The sequence below is a fragment of the Diuraphis noxia genome, unplaced genomic scaffold, assembly GCF_037042655.1.
Source record: "Diuraphis noxia isolate RWA-SAM2 unplaced genomic scaffold, SU_Dnox_SAM2 contig0003, whole genome shotgun sequence".
Lineage (NCBI taxonomy): Eukaryota > Metazoa > Arthropoda > Insecta > Hemiptera > Aphididae > Diuraphis > Diuraphis noxia.
In genome coordinates this window covers 22,625,336-22,648,687 of record NW_028301713.1, presented here as the reverse complement: position 1 = coordinate 22,648,687, position 23,352 = coordinate 22,625,336, and the positions used below count along the sequence as shown (strand labels likewise).

Sequence of the window (23,352 nt, the reverse complement as noted above, 5' to 3'; positions counted from 1 at the left end):
CAAACCATATTATTATTATTATTATGCCACTTAGTACTTTGCTGCATCATATTTTTTATGTGTACCTCGTTTGCCTATACGATACGCCGTGTTACAAAGCAAAAGGGAATAAATTAAAGTCGTAATCAATGATGTTTATAAAAAGTAAATAATTAATATCCGTTATGAAAATTTTTTTCCGACACAAACGATAAAATCCAGTTTCCAATATTATACAAATATAATCGTTTTTTTTTATTATTTAATTATTAAAATAAACATTATGAAACTCACGATAAATTATACGCCTGGATTGATTGTAATATTTCATAAAGAATATAAAAAATATAATAAATACCTACTATATTATTATAACAATTAACGATTTTTTTTAGAATGCTGGGGTACATCTTTTTTCGTTCTTTGTCCTGTTATTGGGATCAGCTGTGCTACTTGAAAATACCACGACAGGATCTGCAATTGTACCAGCGATCAGGGAAAGTATGACAAACTTGATAATGCAATCTCAAAGCGAATCGGCTATAAACACGGTGAACATGATCCAAGAATCCGTAAGTAAACAAATATTACAATGATTATTAATAGTTATTATCACGGGCATAGAAATTGAACACTTGATGAGTTTATACCAGTAATATCATTAGATGTAATGTCAATTATTTTTAGCAGAAAATTTATTCTACAGAATATAAAAGAAGATCTGAAAAATTTAATACATTTTGCTAGAATCAATTTTTTTTTATAGAATTCATTAACAGACGATACTAAAATATTTTTGTTTTAAACACTTAAAAATAAAAACAAAAAAATTTAAATCTGCTTCAAAGTCTTTATAGAAAATTAAAATAATAATTTTTTATTACATTACTGGTAATACCAATCCCAAGGTACACTTAAAGAAAAGTATACAAACAGTAAAAACAGATAAACATTAAATATTATAATTAAGTGTTGAACATATAGGACTTAGAGCATATTATAGTATTATTGTTATCACTCTAAATCATGCATGATTTTTGACAACTTAGAAAGTTATTTTCAAATATTGAAAAGTTGATACTATTTTTCAATTGTTTACAACGTTCATTATAATTTCTTGCAATATAAAGATAAATAAAGACAATATAAAAAAAATATATTTATTTTTTTAAATGCAATAAAATTAAAAATATATGAGGAAAATACAGTGTATTTTCAAAAACCTAAACAATGAACAGTATTATTCCGATATTTATATACCTGTCCCATATGAAAAATAATTATTTCCGTAGAATATCATAATAATATGTATATGTTTTCTAATACAAAGGACCGTGAAGGTATCCGGATGAAACTAACAATAAAGAAATGTATTTTATTTTTGTACTATGACCTAAATTCAAGCGAAAATTATATGTATTTATGATTGCAGTGCATGGCGCTGTTCCCAGACTTTTCATAAAATAGACATTGATTGAAATCTAAAATACCTAAAAAAAAAATAAATAAAAAAAATAATAAAATGAATTTATAATAAAAATTCAATAATAATAAATTGAAAATATGATTTAATGAGAAATAAAACCAAATCAGATGAATAATTCTACTCACTGCTGTACATTAAATATTTCTCCTTTGTACCGCCATAAATAAAAACCATTTTATCTAAACGAAAAAATGATTTTATAGATACGTATTTTTTAATCCTGTCTATTACATTTTCTCTGTATTTATCTTTATTAGTAGATAAAAATATTTGAATACGAAAATACTACCATTAATAATTATATATTGTACAATTGTATATTATATTCTTTTTTGTATTATTTGTTAATAACTGTTCTTATAGTTTTATTTTTTTAAATTAAAAACAATCTTCCGTTATGGTGATTCATCAACGTATCTTACTAAATAAATTCTTCTACCTTTAGTTTTTAATTTAAAAATTTTAATATAATACAATCCAATTGTCAACATATGTTTAAAAATTGAAATTATTCATATAAACTTACATTTTTGCATATATTTCAACTTGAGTGCTATTGTCAACTTTTATAATGATATATGCATATAAATACTTAGAACGGTATAGTGACATTTGAATGAAATGAATCTATTATGTTGTCACTAGACTTAAAACACTTTTTTTTATAGTTTACTCTTCCCTGATATTAAAGGTTTAATTAATGTCAATGTCAAAGCTTCAAAAAAAAAAAAAAAAAAATGCCAAGTGAACAGTTAACAATTTTGTATTATATTACATTGTTACTAATAGTCACCAAATTCAATAATTTTAAGATCAAAAAAAAAAAAGTAAGGAACATACGATTCTAAAAATATTTAACAAGTACTGATATTTGAATAAAAATATATTCTCCCCCAATTTTTTATTTGTAATTTATTTATTCGAATTTTGTAGTATACTAGTACGATCGTTTAGATCGTATTTTCAAATACATCGATTGTTATACTATTTAAGAAATATCATGTGGTATTGCACAAATATATATGTGTCAATTGACAACAGACCTTTTTTCTATACATTTTGAAGCAAAACACTTTTTAAAAAATCTCTTCAAATCTCAACCAAAATTTGAACAAATTATTATTTTTGAACTATTTGACTTTGTGTACTAAAATAACTAATAAATCAATTTTTATTGGTTTTTATGATATGGTTTACGATGGTTATATAAAAATTATGTTAATATTACTACTAATCTATCAACATTTTCAAATTTTCAAAACCAGTTCGACTGTTTTAAATACTAAATCCAAAGTAATATCTGTTTTGTATATTTTTTTTAATGGTTTTAAATTATAACTATTACACATAGTACCATAGATACAATTTAATGACTAGGAATTTCAAATTTCAATCTTAGTACATAAACATAACATTTTTAAGCAAAATGCTTACCGAATGTACAGTTAAAAACGTTGATTTCCCTCATTAAAAAAAAAAAAAAAATATTAATAAACAATAATAAGTTGGAAACATGACAGATAGAACACTCTTTGGTGTGAACAATTTGGTGTATTATTAAAAATAGTATAACTATTCTAAAAAAGAGAATTCGAATCAACTGTATGATATTATATGTGGAAAATGGAAAAATGATTGTTTAATCAACCTATGGTAGATAAACATATGCAGCTCATCATGAGTGGTATTTTAAGAGTGAATATTATTAACGAGACTGAATAATCTTTGCGCATTATAATACAATACACAGTAAACCCAATTTCTAGATATACATAACATGCGTTAAAACTTAAAAGGAACAGCTACGTCGTAGCAAAGACTAATAGATTGTGTAAAGTAAACTGACATTAACTCAATGAGACAAATTGTCTAATGAATCTCTTATCAGTTATGTAAACAATAAACATGATATCAAAAACGTTTTGGAAACAAGTGGGGGATTGGTGATAGAAAACATCAACTTTTCGCTAAAAGTCAATACAAAAATCAAATGTTTAAACTAATAATACATACTCGACGCTAAGTATACATTTTGTAGAGTATGTTTTCTTTTTTATATTTTAAATAAAATGTAGGTATATTTTACAGTTCACATAAAATGGATTGAGTACAAAAGTTAATGTATTTTTTAAAAAAACACAAAATTAACCGATTTTTCACCGTTAATACAAGTGCATGGGATTTAATGTTTGTTTAATCGTCGAAAACGTTCACAACCCTACTAATGTTCCAATATTCGAAAATAATACATATTTTATCCCGGCCACATGGATGTAATAAAATGCTGAAATTAATTCCGTCGTCATTGGCGATGCACGTACTACACAATATGCAAAATAATTATATTACACACTATTTATTGTTATATTGTTACAATGCATATAAACAAGAATACCTATATATATATATAACATGTATATATGTATTATGTGTGTAGGTACATAGTTACGCCGTATAATGCGACACCGTGTTTGGTGAAATACGACGAGAGAGTAATTATTTTATTAATTATATTCAATGGTGTACCTATAATACTAGATATTATTAATTTTAAAATTTCACGGTAAATGTGAAATTTTAATCCTGCTAAACACACACAAGCACATAGCCCTGATGAGAACACATCCAACGTAGATCTCGTCCTATCGCCATACCCTGACCGCCGATGCCACAGCCAAAAACACACATCGCCGAAATATTCACGAAACTTTCTGCTGCTGATCGTCTGTTTTACACGGCAAACACATTCCATCGGTGCGTGTATTGTGTACCGAAAACAATCGAATGTAATGTAAACAAAATGAAATAGTATTTGATATACTTATAATATAGGTAGATGCTTATTTTTAACAAAATCAAAACGTTATCTGATAAACAATTTTACACGAACACCAATTAATTATTAGCAGTGAAATATATGAATAACGCATATATATTTATGTTTATATACTGGCGTCTCGAATTATGGTATATACCTAACTATGTAACGGAATTCCGTGCGTGCATATTATTATTTTGTGTGGCACATTAGACATGGTTATGTTCATATTATTATGACAAAAGGGACAACAATATATTTAAGACGTTAATATGGGCTCCAAGATTAATAACATAGAAGAGGATGACTCCAACTCACTCGTCTGCCCATTTGAATGAAACCGCCACAGTTAAAATCCTTGGGGATCTTCAAATTCGGACTAGTTGTTGTAGATTTTAGTTTTGACGACCCAAAGTTTTGATCGTCATCGTCATGTCTGAGGTATAATTGCAAAGGTAATTACAAGCTTACTATATTCAAATACATATTTTTAACTTTTATAATTATAATTTTCAACATTTTAAAATCGACCTTTTATTTGAACTACGAAATGTTCTATTATATATATAAAAAAAAAAAGTATCAACCTAATTAAACTATGATTTAATAGTATTGTATTAAAACTTTTCTTGTAAAAGGAGTTTTCGTAATAAAGACTCACCGGCTCCAGTGGTCTTAACCCAAACAATGACAATTATTAACTCCCAAATAATTGTTTTAAATGTTTTATTCAGAGTTTGAACACCTGAATACACCAGCTAGCGACCAAAATCAGAAATCCCAATAAATGATTCGAATGCAAAGCCCTAGTACACAATTAACTTGACAATTTAAAAATCTTAAAACTGATAACATTATGACATTTATTATTATTTAACGACGATATAAATTTTTAATTACAAATACAAATAACAATAACAACAATTTTTACTCCCAGTTACCTTAATAATATATAGGTAACCAGCTACCTAGTATACCGTGAAAACGGAGCTACCATTTAATTTTTTTCAAAAACGCGATGGACGTATAAAGTACAGCTTTTACGTACATCATAAACAGAACAAAGTCAAACAAACCAATTTCCGCTGTGTATTCGATACGCTCAGATCGTTTTGACGATATATAATCTTAAAAATACAGCTGTTACGACGCCGAATTGTACAACCAGAAACGGTATCAAGTGTCGTCTTATTATACCGCGATGACATACAATTGCAATGAATCTTTGAAATACAACATACGAGTACCTACGTATAGAACCCATATAATTTAAAATGTTTTGAATGTCCAGTAAACTGAAATTTAGTTTTCACGTTAACTGAAAATTTAACAATACCGAAGAAATCAAACAAAATATATTAAGTATTTACCAAGACATGGATTTTGTTTCGTCTTATCAAAACTCATAAACATAATATAATATTATTATGAACATTAATTAATTGACACTGCGTAAAAAGTATTACGATAGCAGCAAAGTAGTATATCGAGATTTTACAAACCTGTAATTTAAACCCCAGTTATAGGTAATAAAGTGATAGTTTTTAGTACTCTTTGAATAATTATCGTTTCAGCTGTAGCCCAGCGGGAGGTCCATAAAAATAATACAGCTCAAATAATATTTATTTATTAAGTTTTAAGTACAGTGTTTAAGACATTAATTTAAATACATATGATATAAGTAAATGTATAACTTAAGTTATTTTAGTCAAGTATACAAATAATAAACTTAAATCACAATGTTACAAAATATTAATAATAGGTTTACGGACCAACTTCAACATTTTCTCAAATCAGTGTTATTTTTTACCATCATCATTATTAGTCTGGTGAGTTTTGAATTGAACTGAGTGGCATATCGTGTTCGAGAGTTATATGGGAAGGTTTGAAATAAAATACATTTAAAAAATGGGAAACAAGTTATTGGGCCAATTGTTATCTTTGAAAATAAGACAATTCTTGGATTTTTTCTACGGGTAAACAGAGTATCTCAATCGATATTTTTTTGAATATCCTATTTCATGGTTTTAAAATCGTTACCATAAAATAGATATTTATTTATCTATTATTATTTAATCAGACATATCCAAATGATTTGCTTCAAGCAATATTTTGGTGGTGGTGAAGAGTTACAATTATTGTCATGCCATTAGATTGAAATCAAAATTAAAAAATATTTCTACGTACATATATGAATACGAATGTGGATTGAATTTTAAACTAATAATAAATATACATTAAATATTTCCAGTACATAAATATAATATACAAACAAACTACTCCATAATGATGTGAGCACAACCAATTAAAAATTAGTTTATTTATATCAGACTTTTTTAAATTCCTAGAGTTATTGAAAACCTTTTTTTTACAATTTTACATTTAAGTGTGGCTTCAAAGTCCAATTATTTATAAATTTATTATTATCAAATTCACATAAGTAAAAAATATAATATTATACAACTCATGGTTCGAATGATATGCCAAAATTAAAAAAAAAAAAAAAAAAAAAACATGAACATGAACATGAACATTAACTAAACACATATTGTTATTACAGTCATCTGCTGAGTTCGTTATAGTCGTTGGTGTGTTAGATGATGTTGACATAGAACAACTGAATCACGTCATCTATAATTCAATACTAACGAACTATTCGGATGACTTTAAAATGCGTTCAAGTACGTAAGCAATATTAAGGATATACTATACATATAATACAAGTTCTATAATATGTGCTATATGTTCTATATAGCTTTTGTTTCACACATCTGTTACAATTCATTTTAAAATTAACTACCTCGTTTTTTTCAAAAATATTTTTTACTAACGCAGCTATCATACTATTTGGATAAATATCCAAGATATATGCGTTTTAAGGGTAAACATTGCAAACATGGTACAGTTGTACATATTTCATTGTGTTAAATTAATGACAATAAAAATATTATTACATACCTACTGTGGGTACTACCGATATTAAACCCATTTATTTGTTTCCTTTTTTTTTTTTTTTTTTTAATTAAACGAACGTGTGTATTGCCCACGGGTCAAGTGTATGCATTTTTGTATAATTTTTTAATAAAATATTTATTAGAAGTTAGAACATAAACTAAAACTATTTTCAATTATTGCAGTACGTAGGTTTATGTACAATAAAACGTAACTTTATCGTATATCCACTACAGGTGATGCTGAATATTTCACCCTACCTATAATTCTATAAAATTCCAACAAAATGATCCCATATCATTTTTTTTTTAGTACTTATAATGAAAGGTATTTTTTTAATTATAGTAGAACTCGATAAACATGAATAATTTAAAATTTAACCACCTCAACCACAAAAAAAAATATATTTATCAACATAGTTCAATTAGTTGATGTACGGCCTATAAAATACTTGAATAATTTTCAACTTTTTAGACGATAAATTTGATATTCACCCTAAACAAATAATACACATAAACTACTATGACATTGCCAATAACGGTTTTACATATTTTAAATTTAATATAATAAATTAATTCAGGTTCTAAAAATTAAATCTTGATAACGTTTTCTTGATAACGCATAAACAACAAAACCAAAAGTTACGTGCTAATGAAATATTGTTACTAGATGAATAACATTAAATTGGATAATATCAGAGAACTGTAATATTTTACCGAGAATTGCTATTTGTAACCGTAACATATTAATATTTGTTTGCTACCAGTTTCAAAGTGAATGACGAAAAAAATTCTGGTAAAATAATATATCAGCAACGAACAATAAAGAATGGATTCAGCCATTCTTCAGAAGTATAAAAATAAAAAATAAAAATAAAAGAGAAAAATGCTTTGAAAAAGTCTTTGTAAATCACTATACAGTTTTCGAACATCCGGAAAATTCAGGAAAAAAATGAATGCACGATATAATGATATGTACAATAAAAATGAAATTGTATATATTACAAAATATACTTTGCTGCTATCACAAACCATAACTGAATTTTTTGAATATTATGCACATTAATACATTATTATGTTCGATTTTATTCAAAAAATCAAATCTGTTTAAAAAAAATGTATACATCAACTTTTAACTTTACTTTATATTTGTAACATAAACGATTTCTGGGTATTAACAATCGACATAGTATTGTATTTAAATAGAATTAAAAATGTAATTTATATGATATTATTCAAATACTTAAATAATTATAACAATAAAAAATTTGTTTTTCAAAAATAATATTTTACGAGCTAGTTATGAGTATGTTAATTATTAATTTTTTTAGTTAATAAAAAAATATTTCTAAAAGTTGATACTTTCTGAGAAAATGCATAAATGTCTACCAAAAATAATCGCACTGTATACACCTAAAGATCAATGCACGAGTACAATTTACAATAAATTCTTAATTTGTTTTGCACGCCGTGGATGATGACGAGTACATTTTTTTTAAACGAAGAAAAAATCAGAATATAATTACCACTCTAACATGACATAACAAATTTTTTTTGAAAACTAATATTTATATGATAAGTCAATTTTAGTTCAAGTATGTTGAAAATTACGACATTTACAAATAATAATACGTATTATAAATTTACAGGAGCACATTCATGGGGTTGGTTGGTTGGGTTCAATGGATTGAGAGTGAGAGTGTCATATCCCTTCTCTTTGGTTTATTTTATTGTCGTATCAAATGTATGAAACAGCAATGGATGTATATAATTACTGCTATGCAACGCGAATAGTCTGAGGATAGTTAAAAGTTTATATCTCCTACTCTTTCAAAAAAACTGAACTCAACTATAAATGTGTACTAATTATTATGAGTTACACAATCGATACCATCCCTTCAATTTTTTTAATTGCACCGCTGCACTTGGGATGTACCACTTGAATGTTTGCGTTTGAGTTTCATCGTATTTTTTTATATTTTTTTATCATAATATATGAATTAGGTATTTTATTTTTATTTTTCCGTCTGACCTCACACATCCGTTGCATTTTATATTTTCTTTTGTCATACGAACTCATGTTATTTTATCCACTGTGGTGTATATGGATACGCACTATTCACACTAAATACTTTTACCACGTTAAGAACTTGGGTACTTCTTCCAGCCATAGTCTGTTAAAGTCGAAGTTAATACTTTATGAGGAAACCCTTGTTTACCTTTAAGAGAATGTTATGTATATATTATCTTATACTCAATGCACGAGTACAATTTAAAATAAATTGAGTAAGTTTAGCTGCGAGTAGATGATGGTAAAGCATTATTTAAAAAGAAGAAAAAATGTATATAATCACCACTCTAAAATATACAAATGCATTACATTTAGAGATATATACCGAACGCATAATGATGTGTTAGAATTTCGATGGCGTACATTGTATAATTTAGTAGCTACACCACACGTAGAATGTACTCCTAGAATCCTAGAACGTTTGTGTTTGAATTTCATCGTTATATTTTTTTATTATATATTTATTTTGGTTTGTTTTGCCATTCGACCTTACGACACACCCACTGCGATGTATACGGGTAAGCACTATTCACACTAAATATACCACGTGCTGATCGTAGCCACCTCTTCCAACCAAAGGTCACCGTTCACGTAGCGTTCGATCGGATGAAGTAAAAAATAAAAAAGCGTTAAGCATCGAAAACAAATAAGAGTACGCCTATACCTATAGTCGAAAGCCGCTTTGAAATCTTTCTGCAAACAACCATTTGCCAGGATCAAGTCAACACCCCTTTTGCCCCGTGGATTACCACTAACCCAATGCACTGTAACATGCATGTACGCATGAACGTTTTCATTTTGACAGCTCATGTTAACTCTTCGCATAAATATAAACGTGTCGGGTGTGTGTGCATTTTCATCATATTTTTTTTGATCAAAGTAAAATACGTAATCATAATAATGATAGATATATTGTTCATCGAAGTGAAACTCAATTTCGTACGTGAACTTACAGACAGACAAATAGACATTTCGTCACATACGTCATAGATAATACAATATAGGATAACAATATAACCTCTGTGTGAACATAATAATATTTTACACACTCGTTGTGTCTATATGCGAACTCGATAAGTTTACACGTGTTCGGCGACAGCTCCAACATCATATGGATTCGACATTGCACCAGGTCGTAAAAAAATATATTAATCTATCATTTCGTGACAGACGACAATCAGAAAATAGTCAGCTCTGCTAAAATTCAACAAAAATACCGTACCATTATCCCTAGTCCTAGTGTATCTAAATTCTCTCACATGGTGGTAAAATCACATCAGACCAAAATGAACCGATTTTAGGAACCTCCTGACCTGTGTTGATTAATGCGAAAACAACTATACACACCAAACGTAAATAATATATTATTATTAATAGGTATATATGTAAATATAAAATTAAGATAATAAATGCTATTTAGGTACCTTATAATATAATATATTATAATAATATTATGTATGCATAGATAACAGAGAATGTGATATACAATTTTTTTGAGTAAACGTTGCACATGTGAATTCATACTGCAGCTACATTTTTTTCAACATCATTATATTGACTGTATCGAGAAAAATCGAAATAAAAGTACAGAAAATTAAATTTTCAGATAATCATATGAGCCGTAATCATTAAAAAAACATTTCATTCCTATACTCATATAGGTTTGTGAGTTTTCATACGATATAATACTGTATTATGAGAAGCCGTCACTGAAGAAGAAAAAAATTATGATAATTACGATCGAAAAATCGTTTTATTCTAAAATACAAGTATTATGTACATTTAGTAAAAGTTTTCTATATTATGCAGGTCGACTTAAAACAGTTTGAATTTTATTGTTTTTCTACATATACTTTTGAAGTTAAACCAATCGAACCAATACAAATATCAATAAGTTGATCACCTCATATAAAAAGGAATTTTATTAGAAATCTATAAAAAAAAAATTTTTTTGTTTGTTGTTATTAAATAAAGTTATATAAATTATTTTGCCCAAGAATTTTAATACATATGTGATATTGTCCGCGTCTAGTCTTAGTGCTGCATCTAGTATGTTGGGAATGCTGGGTCTGCTATGAGTTATGGACACATTCTGAGCTTAAGTGGTCCACTGGAGTGATCTGTTCCGAAAATTATAGCACTTTAGTTTTTCTTTCTTTTCTATGAAGTAACCTATCTTAAAACGGATGTTCCCGATGCAAAATCAGTTGATAATTACCTTATTATCACCTCGTTTATTCATAATCCATTATTCATCACTTTATCACATACCATAAACTAATACGTAAATTGTATATATTGTACTGTTGTATTTCAAATGGTCAGAGTATCCAAATGTTTGGATAAAACATCAATACATACAATTGTGTACCTAATGTATTTTATGACGAAAGTTTATAGTATTGTATGAAAAAAGTGCACGGGAATACAAAGATAGACATACAAGATAAGTCGTTCTAAAAACTCGAAAAAAACACAAGTCGTTGACCAGACCTGCAGCTATTTTTTATTTGACCTCATTTTATTTATAATAATATCGTTCTCATATCACAATGTCTTTCACTTTACATGGATAAATAGCTGCAGTGATAACTCTATAGGCCGCTGATATTATTATTACTATTATTATTATCATCTGTAAAACACATGTTTATCGACTGTAATGTACCTACTGTGACTTGCAGCTTGAATTTGACGAGACGTCGACCGGTCGTAAATTAAATTACCTTGGTGAACAGTCGAAAACCTATCGTCCCGAGGGTCTTTACACAAATATGTATATAGAGAGAGGGGAGTTCGAACTGATCTATACACTATCTATTGTTGCTTGACGACCTGACAATTAGCTGCTAATTAGAATGGATTTGCATCGTGTACACAGCTAACCGTCATCCCAATTAGAGACGCGGTGTACAGCCGCGATTCCTTCGCTACTCGTGTTCGGACGATGACATATCAGCTACAACTGTGAAACAATAATATATAATGTAATATGTTTAAGTACTCATATATGTCGAAAGCACTAATCTGACGGCGGACTGTAGACGAAATTAAATTTCAAATCACCAATCGCTTAGAATTAACCAAACTGTATTCGTTTCTGTTTTAGAAAAATTAAAATCTAAACAGAATCCCCATCAGTATCATATAAAGACATTTCAATTTCTATGAGTCAATTTTTTTCACATCATCTATAGTAAATCACTCAAAATACGACATAACATAGGAACAATGTTATAACGTTATGGCTGTTATGAATACGAAATTTTCACGTTAAAATATTTCAAACTAGAAACTTTACACGCCCTAGGAACGATACAGTGGGAACTATGTCGTTAACATAAAATAAAGAAAGAATTTCGAACTGCACTACATTTATTTATGATTTGGAAAAATGACGGTTTTAAGTGATGTAGTAATATGTGACAACTATAAGTAAGCAAATATATTGTAATGTAGGCCAGTGAAGCAAATGTGCTAAGGCAGCTAAATTTTAAATTAGATGCAAGGCAAAATAAGCAAGAGAACGGGTCAGTTGAAGTACCTGAGTACTGTAGTGATATGCGTTTATTGTTTTTATCTGTTTGTGTGTGTTTAAGAATTTAAATAAAGGGTTTTCAACTCATTCGATTATTTGTTTAAATTTGGCGACACCTCGTGTATCTAAGTCTGATCTGAAACCGATTAATTTATGGTCGTTAAATACGAAAGCATTTCAATTACGTTTTTCCATCTAATTATTAAAGACAAAACTAAAACCAGTTAGTTTATGGTATTTCAATCAAATAATCAGACATAGAAGTATATGAACTGAAAAATGCACATACGATAATGACATCATGGTCGCTGATTTCCTATTAGTCGATTTCTTCTCATATTCCGAAGTGCATCGCTCCCAAATTCATATTTTCTCATAACTTGTAATGTCGTTTGTCATTACATAATATTATAAGATCAATACAGAGGAAACAATTTAGTTGACAATAACAAAAAATATATATATATTTAATACGTATTCTCTCCTTAAATAGGTTTGAGTAAACACATTATTTGGGGCACTTCACTGTAAAGGCTGTAGAGTGCAAGTATGTACAGAATATAGACCAATATTTACCCAAAAAATTAAACAATAAAAACTTTTCTTTGAAAGTTCGTGCTCGAAATTAGAATGTTAGAAGTATACATTCCAAGGCATGTTACCTAGGTTCATAATAATATTTTATTATAAATGTTAATTACGCATAGAGTTCGTCCGTAACGATAATGTTGCATATATTATACCTCATTTCCGTCTTTAAATTTAATTGTTAACTATATAGGTAGGTACCTACTCTTTATTTCATCTCTCCGCATATTATTATAATACACAGCGATGGTGTTAATAAAAGTTTCACCTAACTATATTTTCATTTTAATATCAAAAGTTTATTACTTCCAAACTGCACGTACAGTAACTATACAAATGTGTGTAGTACGCATAATATTATATATATATTATATATACATGCACTTATATATTTATACATATACATAGACGACGCAGCTTTTTTTCCGTTTTATTGTGTTTGCTATATTATACGAGCTGTTATAATAATATACACGGACAAAGAGGAGTTGAAAAATTGTTCAACTCTTTGTTACTAGCAGTCGAACGTAGGTATCATTATTATTATGCGGTTGAAAGATGTCGTCAAGATGGTTAGAAAAAAAAGTTTATTTTCTCGCACTTAATATCAGAGTGCACGCGATTGGAAGTATGTGAAAAGTGTAAGAACAATATTTCCGCAGTGATTTTAAGATTTTTAAACCACTTATCACATATGAATTCTGTTTATTTTAATCTTTCTGAAATTACATCATTGGCAAAGAGAATATGAGAAATTGTTTTACACTTTGTTACAGGAAGTCGGTCAATCGTAGTTATCTTTAACATAATAATATTTTCCACTTATAATACCTAAGATAGTCAACCATGCCTACCTGTAATAATGGTGTTTTTTCGTTGCTGTTTAATTTGGTTATATGTTCTTCTTCTTCTTCTTCTTCAGCTTTTACTGTCCTTGAAGGACTTTCACTGCCTCTATTACTTTTCTCCAACTATCTCTGTCAACACTATCCTCTAAAGTCAATCCCTGGGCGCACTTGTCTATATCCTCCTTAACCCTGTCTATCCAGCGCTGTCTGGGGCGACCCCTAGGTCTTTTTCCATTGATTTGGTTATGTTAGCCTTTATATATATAATATATGTATAATATGTATATGTATATTTTATTAAACATTCTGTGGTAACTATGGCCATATATTATAATACTTCGATGGCAGTAATATTACTGAACAAGATATTTAATGCATATTGTAATTTTAAGGTGTTGTGTTTAGGAAATTATTTCGCTCCTCAAGGTCGAGATTCGTCTTTGTGTAATTAGTAAGTGATCATTATGTGTGTATAATACCTCCAACCAATCACCCACATCATTTAATATATATATAACACAATCACGTTTATTTATTTGAGAAAAATATTCAAAATAAATTTATTAACGTGAAACAGTTAAGCGCCTGATAAAAATTTTAGTGACTTCCAAAGATCCGACATAAGATTTCGTTCAATTTTTCACCTTAAACATAATATTGAAAACCAATAAAATCTTTGAATATCCGATTGATATAAAGTACTTGAATTTCTATATCGAATCAAAAATATTTACATTTTTTTTATTGAACCTAACACAGGGATCACCCGTTCGTCTTTTTCGCATATTTTCAAAAGTTGACACGTAATGCGTTGTTTTCCAACATGATTGTGTTATCGTGTAATCATTATATTAATATAACTAGTATCAAATTCAATTTCAAAGTATTGAAAATTGAATATTTAATGACATTATATTTAATTACCGAATTTCATGTATGACTGCAGGTGGAAAGTTGTTTTCTCGTTTACAATAGTTGGATTATTGCCATTCGGAATTATTAAAGGAGATATAATCTTTTTTATTCAATATCCGATTGTTGCTTATTTTAATTATTGGTGTAGACACTTTGGCTGTATTGATAGTTGACTGATTAGCTGGCGTTGTGCCACCATATTATCTGATCAGTGGTTCACACATTATTTTCTCCACAAGTAGATAACAATAATCGTGTAAATTGCATTATCATTCTAAAGTTAAGAAGCTATTTGATGTTTGAGTTCTTGTTATTTGAAGGGTGAGCACATTACTGTAAAAATTTAATTACTAGAGGAAAATCAAATACCGTAAAATGATCATCGAATTAAAAATATATATTTGTTTCAGTCCACCATCGAATCAAAGACTAAAAACTAACAATTTCACAGTTTAGTTTTTGAACAGTTTTTTCAGACTTTTTACAAACTCAAAATCAATTATACACCCGATATCTTAACAATTAAACCACCCCGTGTAAAGCTTTGAAAAAAACTTTCGTTCGAATAGAAAAAAATATAATATACTTATAAAACTTAATTACCTATATCTGTTTTTCTTCAGGTTCAAACCAATAATGATCGAATGATTTAAATTCTGAACGGTGAATGTAGCCTGTATAACATATGGACGTTTTTATACACTTTTCTTAAGATCGCTTTCACGTCTGTTTGTCTGTAATCAAATCTTGCGCGCTCGATTTGAGGCACTTTTTGACGATGAAAAATTCTGAAAATTGATATAGACCTTGGTCTTGGATGACAATACAATAATCCATTGTCATTTTGGGACACGGACCTCCAGGTAGGCGATGATGATATTAATTAAATATTAAATTATTTTAAAATTTCAAAATTATCAAAACAAAAATAGAATATTTACTTGATCCAGTATTCGACAAAATCGAATTTTGCTTGTTTGTTCTTGAATAACAAACAACCCTAGAAAATTTAAATTATTAACAAATATTTTATACGTATATGATTTAATCGAAAAAACTATTTTACCGTTTATGCTATTTATAAACATTTTTCAAAAATTAAATTGGTTTTCTTCATTATTAAGCTTATATATATAATATAAAATTATTTTTTATTATTATTAATTTTAATGTCATGAGTAAGTAGCTTGAATATGAAATGCGAATGTTGCCTCAAAATTTCTTTTTTTATAGGAGTGAAATTTTAAATTTTAAATTTTAAACTGTAAATGATTTATCGTTTAAATCAAATTCAACACGTATATTAAGTGATTAGCTCAATGATGAGATACCTTTACATTCGACACCAATTATACAGCAGACCTAATTCTCTATATTTCGTTTTGTTATATTATGCCCTGTAAATCAATCATTTACATAGAAATGTCCTACTTGTCAACTTGACAACGTATATATAACACGTAAAACATGTGTCAATATTCCTTTATAATTTCATTTAAGTTTCTCCATTATAAAAATAAATCCAATAAACCCGTTTTTTTTATTCACCAGACGTTTAATGCGTTATTATTGTCAATACCCAAATCCGTTTGATTTTATCTCAATTCATTTACACGGTGAAAAAATATCAACTTTCGGAAGGAATTAAAAAAAAAATACCATTTGGTTCTGATGGAGAAAAGAAACTTTTATCTTAAATAGGTACATAATGTTATAGATAAAATAAGGACCCACGATAGTACTCAAACTTAAAGAGTTTGTGTAATATTTTTAAAGCATGTTAAAAAATGTGTGCTAAGTTTAAATTCATGTTACCCCAAGGACCGTCGATAAATTTTTAATGAAATGTTGGCATATGCATAAACATCGAGATAAATGAGAAAGACTTCGCTTGATCCATTTTATTTAAAATTCATTAATATACATCTGTGGCACCGCCTTGGCGCGATATGGTATGGTCGTACGCTCAACTGCGGAAACGTTTCGAGTTTACGTATCAGCCGGTGTTGTTAGCTCCCGGATGGATGACCACCCAGATTTTTAATAACAAATCTTTTAATAACGTATTAAGTTTTCCAGACAACCACCCTCCCTCCTAAAACAGCTAGTGGCCATAATGACTTATGATAAGTAAAAAATGTATATATATACATCTTTATAGTTAATTTGAACCGATAATGTATAAACATAACTATTTAGTAATTATTGGTGAATTTAATTTTGTTTTTCTTCGCTTGGAAAAAAGGAAATACTGAAATATAACACTAAATGCACGAGATGCACTTGAATCAATATTAAATGATTACAATTACAGTTTTATAATAATACGTAGGGCGTACTGATAACACAGTGTTTAGTTTTCTAGTTTATACGTTTGTACCTTAAAATTAAGGTTTGGAAGTTATAGGAGCAAAAAAAGAAAAATATGCAAGAAAAAATTATAAAATATGCACTAAAAAATGTGAAAAATGCATTTATTTATTAAAATTGTATTAATTATTTAATAATATACACGAAAAAAAAATTATAAAAATATATATTTAAAAAATTGTATTATTTAAAACTCTTGTATTATATAAAAAAAATTAAAAATATAGCATGTTACCGATTGGCGTTTGAGATTTTATTGAACTGAAAAAATGTAACATTATTTAAAATAAATTGGTTAAGAATGAAAAAAAAATTAATTTTTGAAGAAAATATTGAATTAATATGCATACAAATATGCACTTTTTTTCTTAAATTATCGAAATATGCAAAATATGAATTTTTAATTTTCTATTTTTAAGCTCAACATTGTATAGCTCGAATTTCTAGCTTTGTCTGCTATAATTCAACAGCATAGAGAAAAATATGAAACTTATATAATTTCCGAACTTATAATATATTATTACGATCGTAACATTAATATGACTATAAAAAAATAACATCAAACATTTAATTGAATAACAATTTCCATACTATAAAACCTCAAAACTATTTTTATTTTTACATTTTAAACATGATCTGGACGATTAACGATAAGTTAACGTTATGCTTTAAAATCAAATATTACAAAAAATTAATTCATAATGTTATGCACAAAGCTTACAGTCAAAGTAAATAACAATAATGAACAGTTTTATTAATCGTGTTCTGTATAAAATATCCATCCAACGAATTTTTGATGCATAAATTTGAGTAGAATATCGACATTTCATTATCAACAAAACACAAATATTATTATTATTTATAATTTATTCTGACAAAAAATGTGTTACTTTATCGATACATTTTATAAGTTTAAGACTTTAAGATTTTCGAACAAATTAAGTGAAAACAAACAATAGTTAAGAGGGGACGTTACATCCGCATGTATATTGTCTCCGTATTACAAACATACCTACAACATAGCAAAAACAGTTTTTTTGATGGAACACTTTCCTCCTACTGTATTTATTGCAGAATTACCAAAATACCACAATGCATAGGGAAAAAATTTATCTGTGTCGAAGTGTTTTTATTTGTTCAATACCAATAACCAATAGCTTTAAATAATTAATAAAAAAAAAAAATATGTATTTTCTTAAATTATAACGTAAATTGTATTTCTAACCTCACTTGCCTCATATAATTTTAATAAATTCCATAAAAACACCCTTAATCACTCAAATACGCTCGTGTATAAATTCTCTTCTTGCACAATATCTGACAACCCCCTCCTTCGTCTCAAATGCAAATGGCCACGTGATTTATTAAATAATACTTAGTACATACTTAATATATTTATAACAATTTACATCTTCCTTATGTTCATAAATTGGAAGTAATGTCACGAGAAACTCCCTAGCTTCACGCTTGTCACGTCTAGTACTAATTCACTATTGTATTATTGTGTATATAGATTGTAAATGTATTTTATAATGAAAAAAAAAAATGTATTTATGTTATCCAAATAATAAAAACGCGAAACGGATAAAGTTTTTCCCTGTACGATGTGGAATTTTCGTAATTCTGCAATAAAAACAGAGGAAGAAAGTTGTCCTCGAACAAAACCATTTTTGGTATGTTGTATGTTTGTAAGACGGAGACAACACACGCAGATATGGTGACTTCTCAATAATTATTATATCCACCTTAATATTTTGCGTTGCAGCGTTATATTATTGAGTTGTATACAAAACTCAACATATCAAACACTTGCTTTAATCATGAACAATTTTAATAGAAAACAGCATCAGTGAGTTCTCCTTTGTTATTCGATACAATCAATCGCTTATAATCGTACAAACTAGAAGTACGAAAAGTCGAAAATATTATAAAGCAAAACTGAACATTTAAAAAGATTTTTTTCCGTCTCGTTTCTGAAGTATCCTATCTTTAAGACTTTCAATGTTTTTTCTTGTAATCTTAGCCACTGTAGCCGACAATAATCAGATATTGCAATTTAAAACCAGATAGTTTATTATTATTATTTTTTTTCGAAATAAAATAAATAAAATGTGTGCCCCACTGAGAGGACTTGTCAGGGGAGTTTTAAATTTCATTATAGGTACATATATATGTATGATAATATAGCATAATATGTAGTAATATAAACAGTGAAAACATTTCTAAATTTCTTAAACTAGCATTTCACGTTTGTAAAAAGGTTATTCTATTACTAAATCGTCTTGAGATTTATAAGATGGTATAATGTTACAAAACTTAGTGCCGAATTTATAGATATTATGTCTAAAGTAGTAATTTTTCATTCAGACTTTTGTATTCGAAATTGTTTTTTGGGGAATCGTATGATAATACAGTCCGTTGTAAATTATATTCATCCATGTAACTAGCAGTTACTTTTATAAATTATTTATTTTGTTTTGCTGGTAGCACTTTGTGTTCAATATAATATAAATCATATTTTGTTGAATATAGCGTTTGTTGTTAATTGAGCGTTCTTTTTAAAATATAATTTTGACTTTTTTGTAGTATCAACAAAACGTAATTATTTTTATAATTTATTCTTATAATACGTGATTTAATTGATACATTTGAAATATTTAAGTAAACATCATGGTTGAATAAATTGTTATGAAATCTTAAGTCAAAATATTATGCACAAAGCTGACAGATAAAGTAGACAACAAAAATAGATACTTTTATTAATCATGTTTTAAAAATATTCATCTAACATTCTAACGAACTATTATGTATCATAAGCTCTGAGAAGAAGATAGACATTATTATCAAAAAACACAATAGCAGTGGAATTACTCCTAACAGACACCTTCTAATATTTGGCGTTTTCTTACCAACTATAAGCTTTTTACAATTTAAATCCTATAACTAGCATACACATTCATGTAAAGAGCAAAATTTAGGTACATTCAAAGTAGACAATAAAAATGAACTCTTTCATTGATGCATTGTTTATGAAATATTCAACCAACGGATTTTTATGTTGCCTAAACTGTGAGGAGAATATAGACATATTATATCATTATCAACAAAATACAATTATTATTATTATTTATAATTATAAATTATTCTGACGACAAACTCATAACTTAATTGATAGGTGCATTTTACGTGTTTATGACTTTAAGATTTCCGAACAAACGAAGTGAAGACAAACAATAATTAATAATTATTATATCGACGGAAATGTTTCGCGTGCAGCGCTATATATCTAGGTAGGTACTGAGTTACATACAAAACACAACATATCAAATACTTATTTTCATTGTGAAGAATTTTAATAGAGAACAGCAGCAATAAATTATTCTTTGTCATTCGGTACAATCAACCGCTTATAATCAAACAAACTGGAAGTACGAAAATATTATATAGCAAAACTGAATATTTCATAAGATTTTTTTCCGTCTCGTTTCTGAAGTATCCTATCTTTAAGACTTTCGATGCTTGCTCTTGTGCTCTTAGTCACTGCATGTATTTGACGATATATTCTTGTACTCGTACGAAAATAACTGTACAAAGAAGTTGAGTGGCTGTTTCCCCAGAGATCTCAAATTTTTTTCATCATATTTTCAATTTATTTGGTTACGATAAAGTTAAATAATTTAAAGCAATATAGGACTTTATTCAAAATTTATTTAAATGTAAATTAATCCATCAGAAATGTTGTACATCTTGACATGATTTAATGTGTTTTCGTTTATTCAAAATAACTAAGGTTTTTCTTGTGAAAAAAAAAAAAAAACTTCAATTCAAATTTATTGTAAATATATTCGATGCGAAAAAGTAAAAGCATTTCGTATTCAAATATTATTCCAAGCAAATAATGCAGTTGCATTTACAATATTGTAGTAAACACAAATACATTCACATATTTTTTATTATTAATTTTATAACTTATTTATTAAAAGTAAATAATGTTTTAAATTATTTATACCTAATCAAATAATCTCTACCTAATACTACTTAGTTTAATTTAAAATCATATAAAATATAAAACTAATGGAAAAAAAAAGTTCAAAACATAATGAATTATATCTATATTGAATACATTATATAAATATAAATCACATAAGTACTATTATTTTAAAATATTATAATATTCTTTATGTTCATCGTATTAATTATATTATTATTATTGACTCTCAAGTGTAATTTATTATTGTTAATTGATAAGTATTTAGTAAATGCAATGAATTATTTTGCACGACTAATTTATATACTTATAATATTATTGAATAATTAGCATCATCCGTTATTGTACAAATATTATATTATCCTAAATATACGTTCAATTGAATAATATGGGTATATTGATTTCTATTGTTGTGAGGTTCAGATTTATATACAGTGTGATCATGATATTAGATACGACTGAATATCTCAATTGGGTGACCTTATATTAAAATGCAGTTTACAGGAAGTGATATGTAGTATTTAAAAACATATTTTCAGACCATATTCAAAGTTTTAGTTGTTATTTATGTTATTTTTTTGACATAATATTATATTTTAAATTATTATAATTATTTGAATAAATATTTTTAAATTTAAATTATTATTATTATTTGTTTTTAATTGAAAATGGCAACGTTGCAGAGTTTTTTATGCTCAATCGTGTAGGTTTTCTTTTGTATTTTAATTTCCTTTGATACGCCGAGAATTTTGCTGAATCGTGTCGCAAAAAATGAATTTTATGCTCAATCGTTTTTCAGCCCACTCGTTATATGGTTTCAGATCGGATGTTGTGGAGCGGATGGACCCAACGACTACTTGTCGCTGAGAAAAGCATTGCCCACCGAGTGCAGGGACACGGTAACCGGTAACGCATTCTTCTATGGTTGTGCCGAAGAAGTTACCTGGTTCTTGGAGGACAAATCCCGATGGACGACCAATATCGCCATATCGATAGCCGCTTTGGAGGTAATCGATGATTTATGATACAAAATAATATGTCATGTTATTGTATTTAACTATGAAGTAAATGGAAAATATAAATTTATCAAATAACTAGGTATATTAACAGCGGCGTTCATTCTCAGGAAATGTCAAAAGTGATAGGGGAGAGGGGGGGGGGGTAATTGGGCATGTTGTAACTAAAAATACATTTTAATGAATAATAGTATTAATACCATTAAAGACACAAATAATGGGATTTATCGGACAATTGGGTGTGGGGTGCAACCCATAACATCAGGACGACGCTAGCTATTAATACACTGTAAAATTGTCCGATCTCAAAACATAGGTGGTATACAATATACATCATATAACCATTTACCCAACCATACGGTGGGATTGATCATTAGCATAATAGCATCTGGATTTTTCCACAAGATGATGGTATACAGGGTGATTCACCAAACATGATATGCTCACCCACTTTTTTTCTTCAATAATACACTCGGAAGACTATATATTTGAATTCTTGAGATTTACTTAAGGATGATCATGACATCATGTAACAAAACAAACTTCTGTTTTTCAAAAAGGAGCCCTTTCGTTTTTATTTTTAATGATTCAGCAGGTAATTTTTTTGAGAATTTTTATCTATCTAAACAAAAATTCAAGTGAGTAATTTCTGAGTTATATTACTTAGTCTACTAAGGATAATATGTATTTGGTATTGAGTTGATTAGATATAAGAGATTAGATGTTTTGAAAAAGTAAGTAATTTCTATTGATCTATCAATATAAATAATTTTAAAAAATGATC

At 27.8% G+C, this 23,352-nt stretch overlaps 1 protein-coding gene across 1 annotated transcript in view; it reads left to right on the top strand.

Moving 5' to 3' along the window:
- LOC107165321 (tetraspanin 2A) overlaps positions 1 to 23,352 on the top strand; it is a 216,158-nt gene that overhangs the window by 180,530 nt on the left and 12,276 nt on the right. Inside the window, exons 3-4 of the mRNA XM_089224324.1 lie at positions 375 to 551; positions 22,374 to 22,559. Coding sequence (XP_089080450.1) covers positions 375 to 551; positions 22,374 to 22,559 — 363 coding nt within the window. The remainder of the gene's footprint in view (positions 1 to 374; positions 552 to 22,373; positions 22,560 to 23,352) is intronic.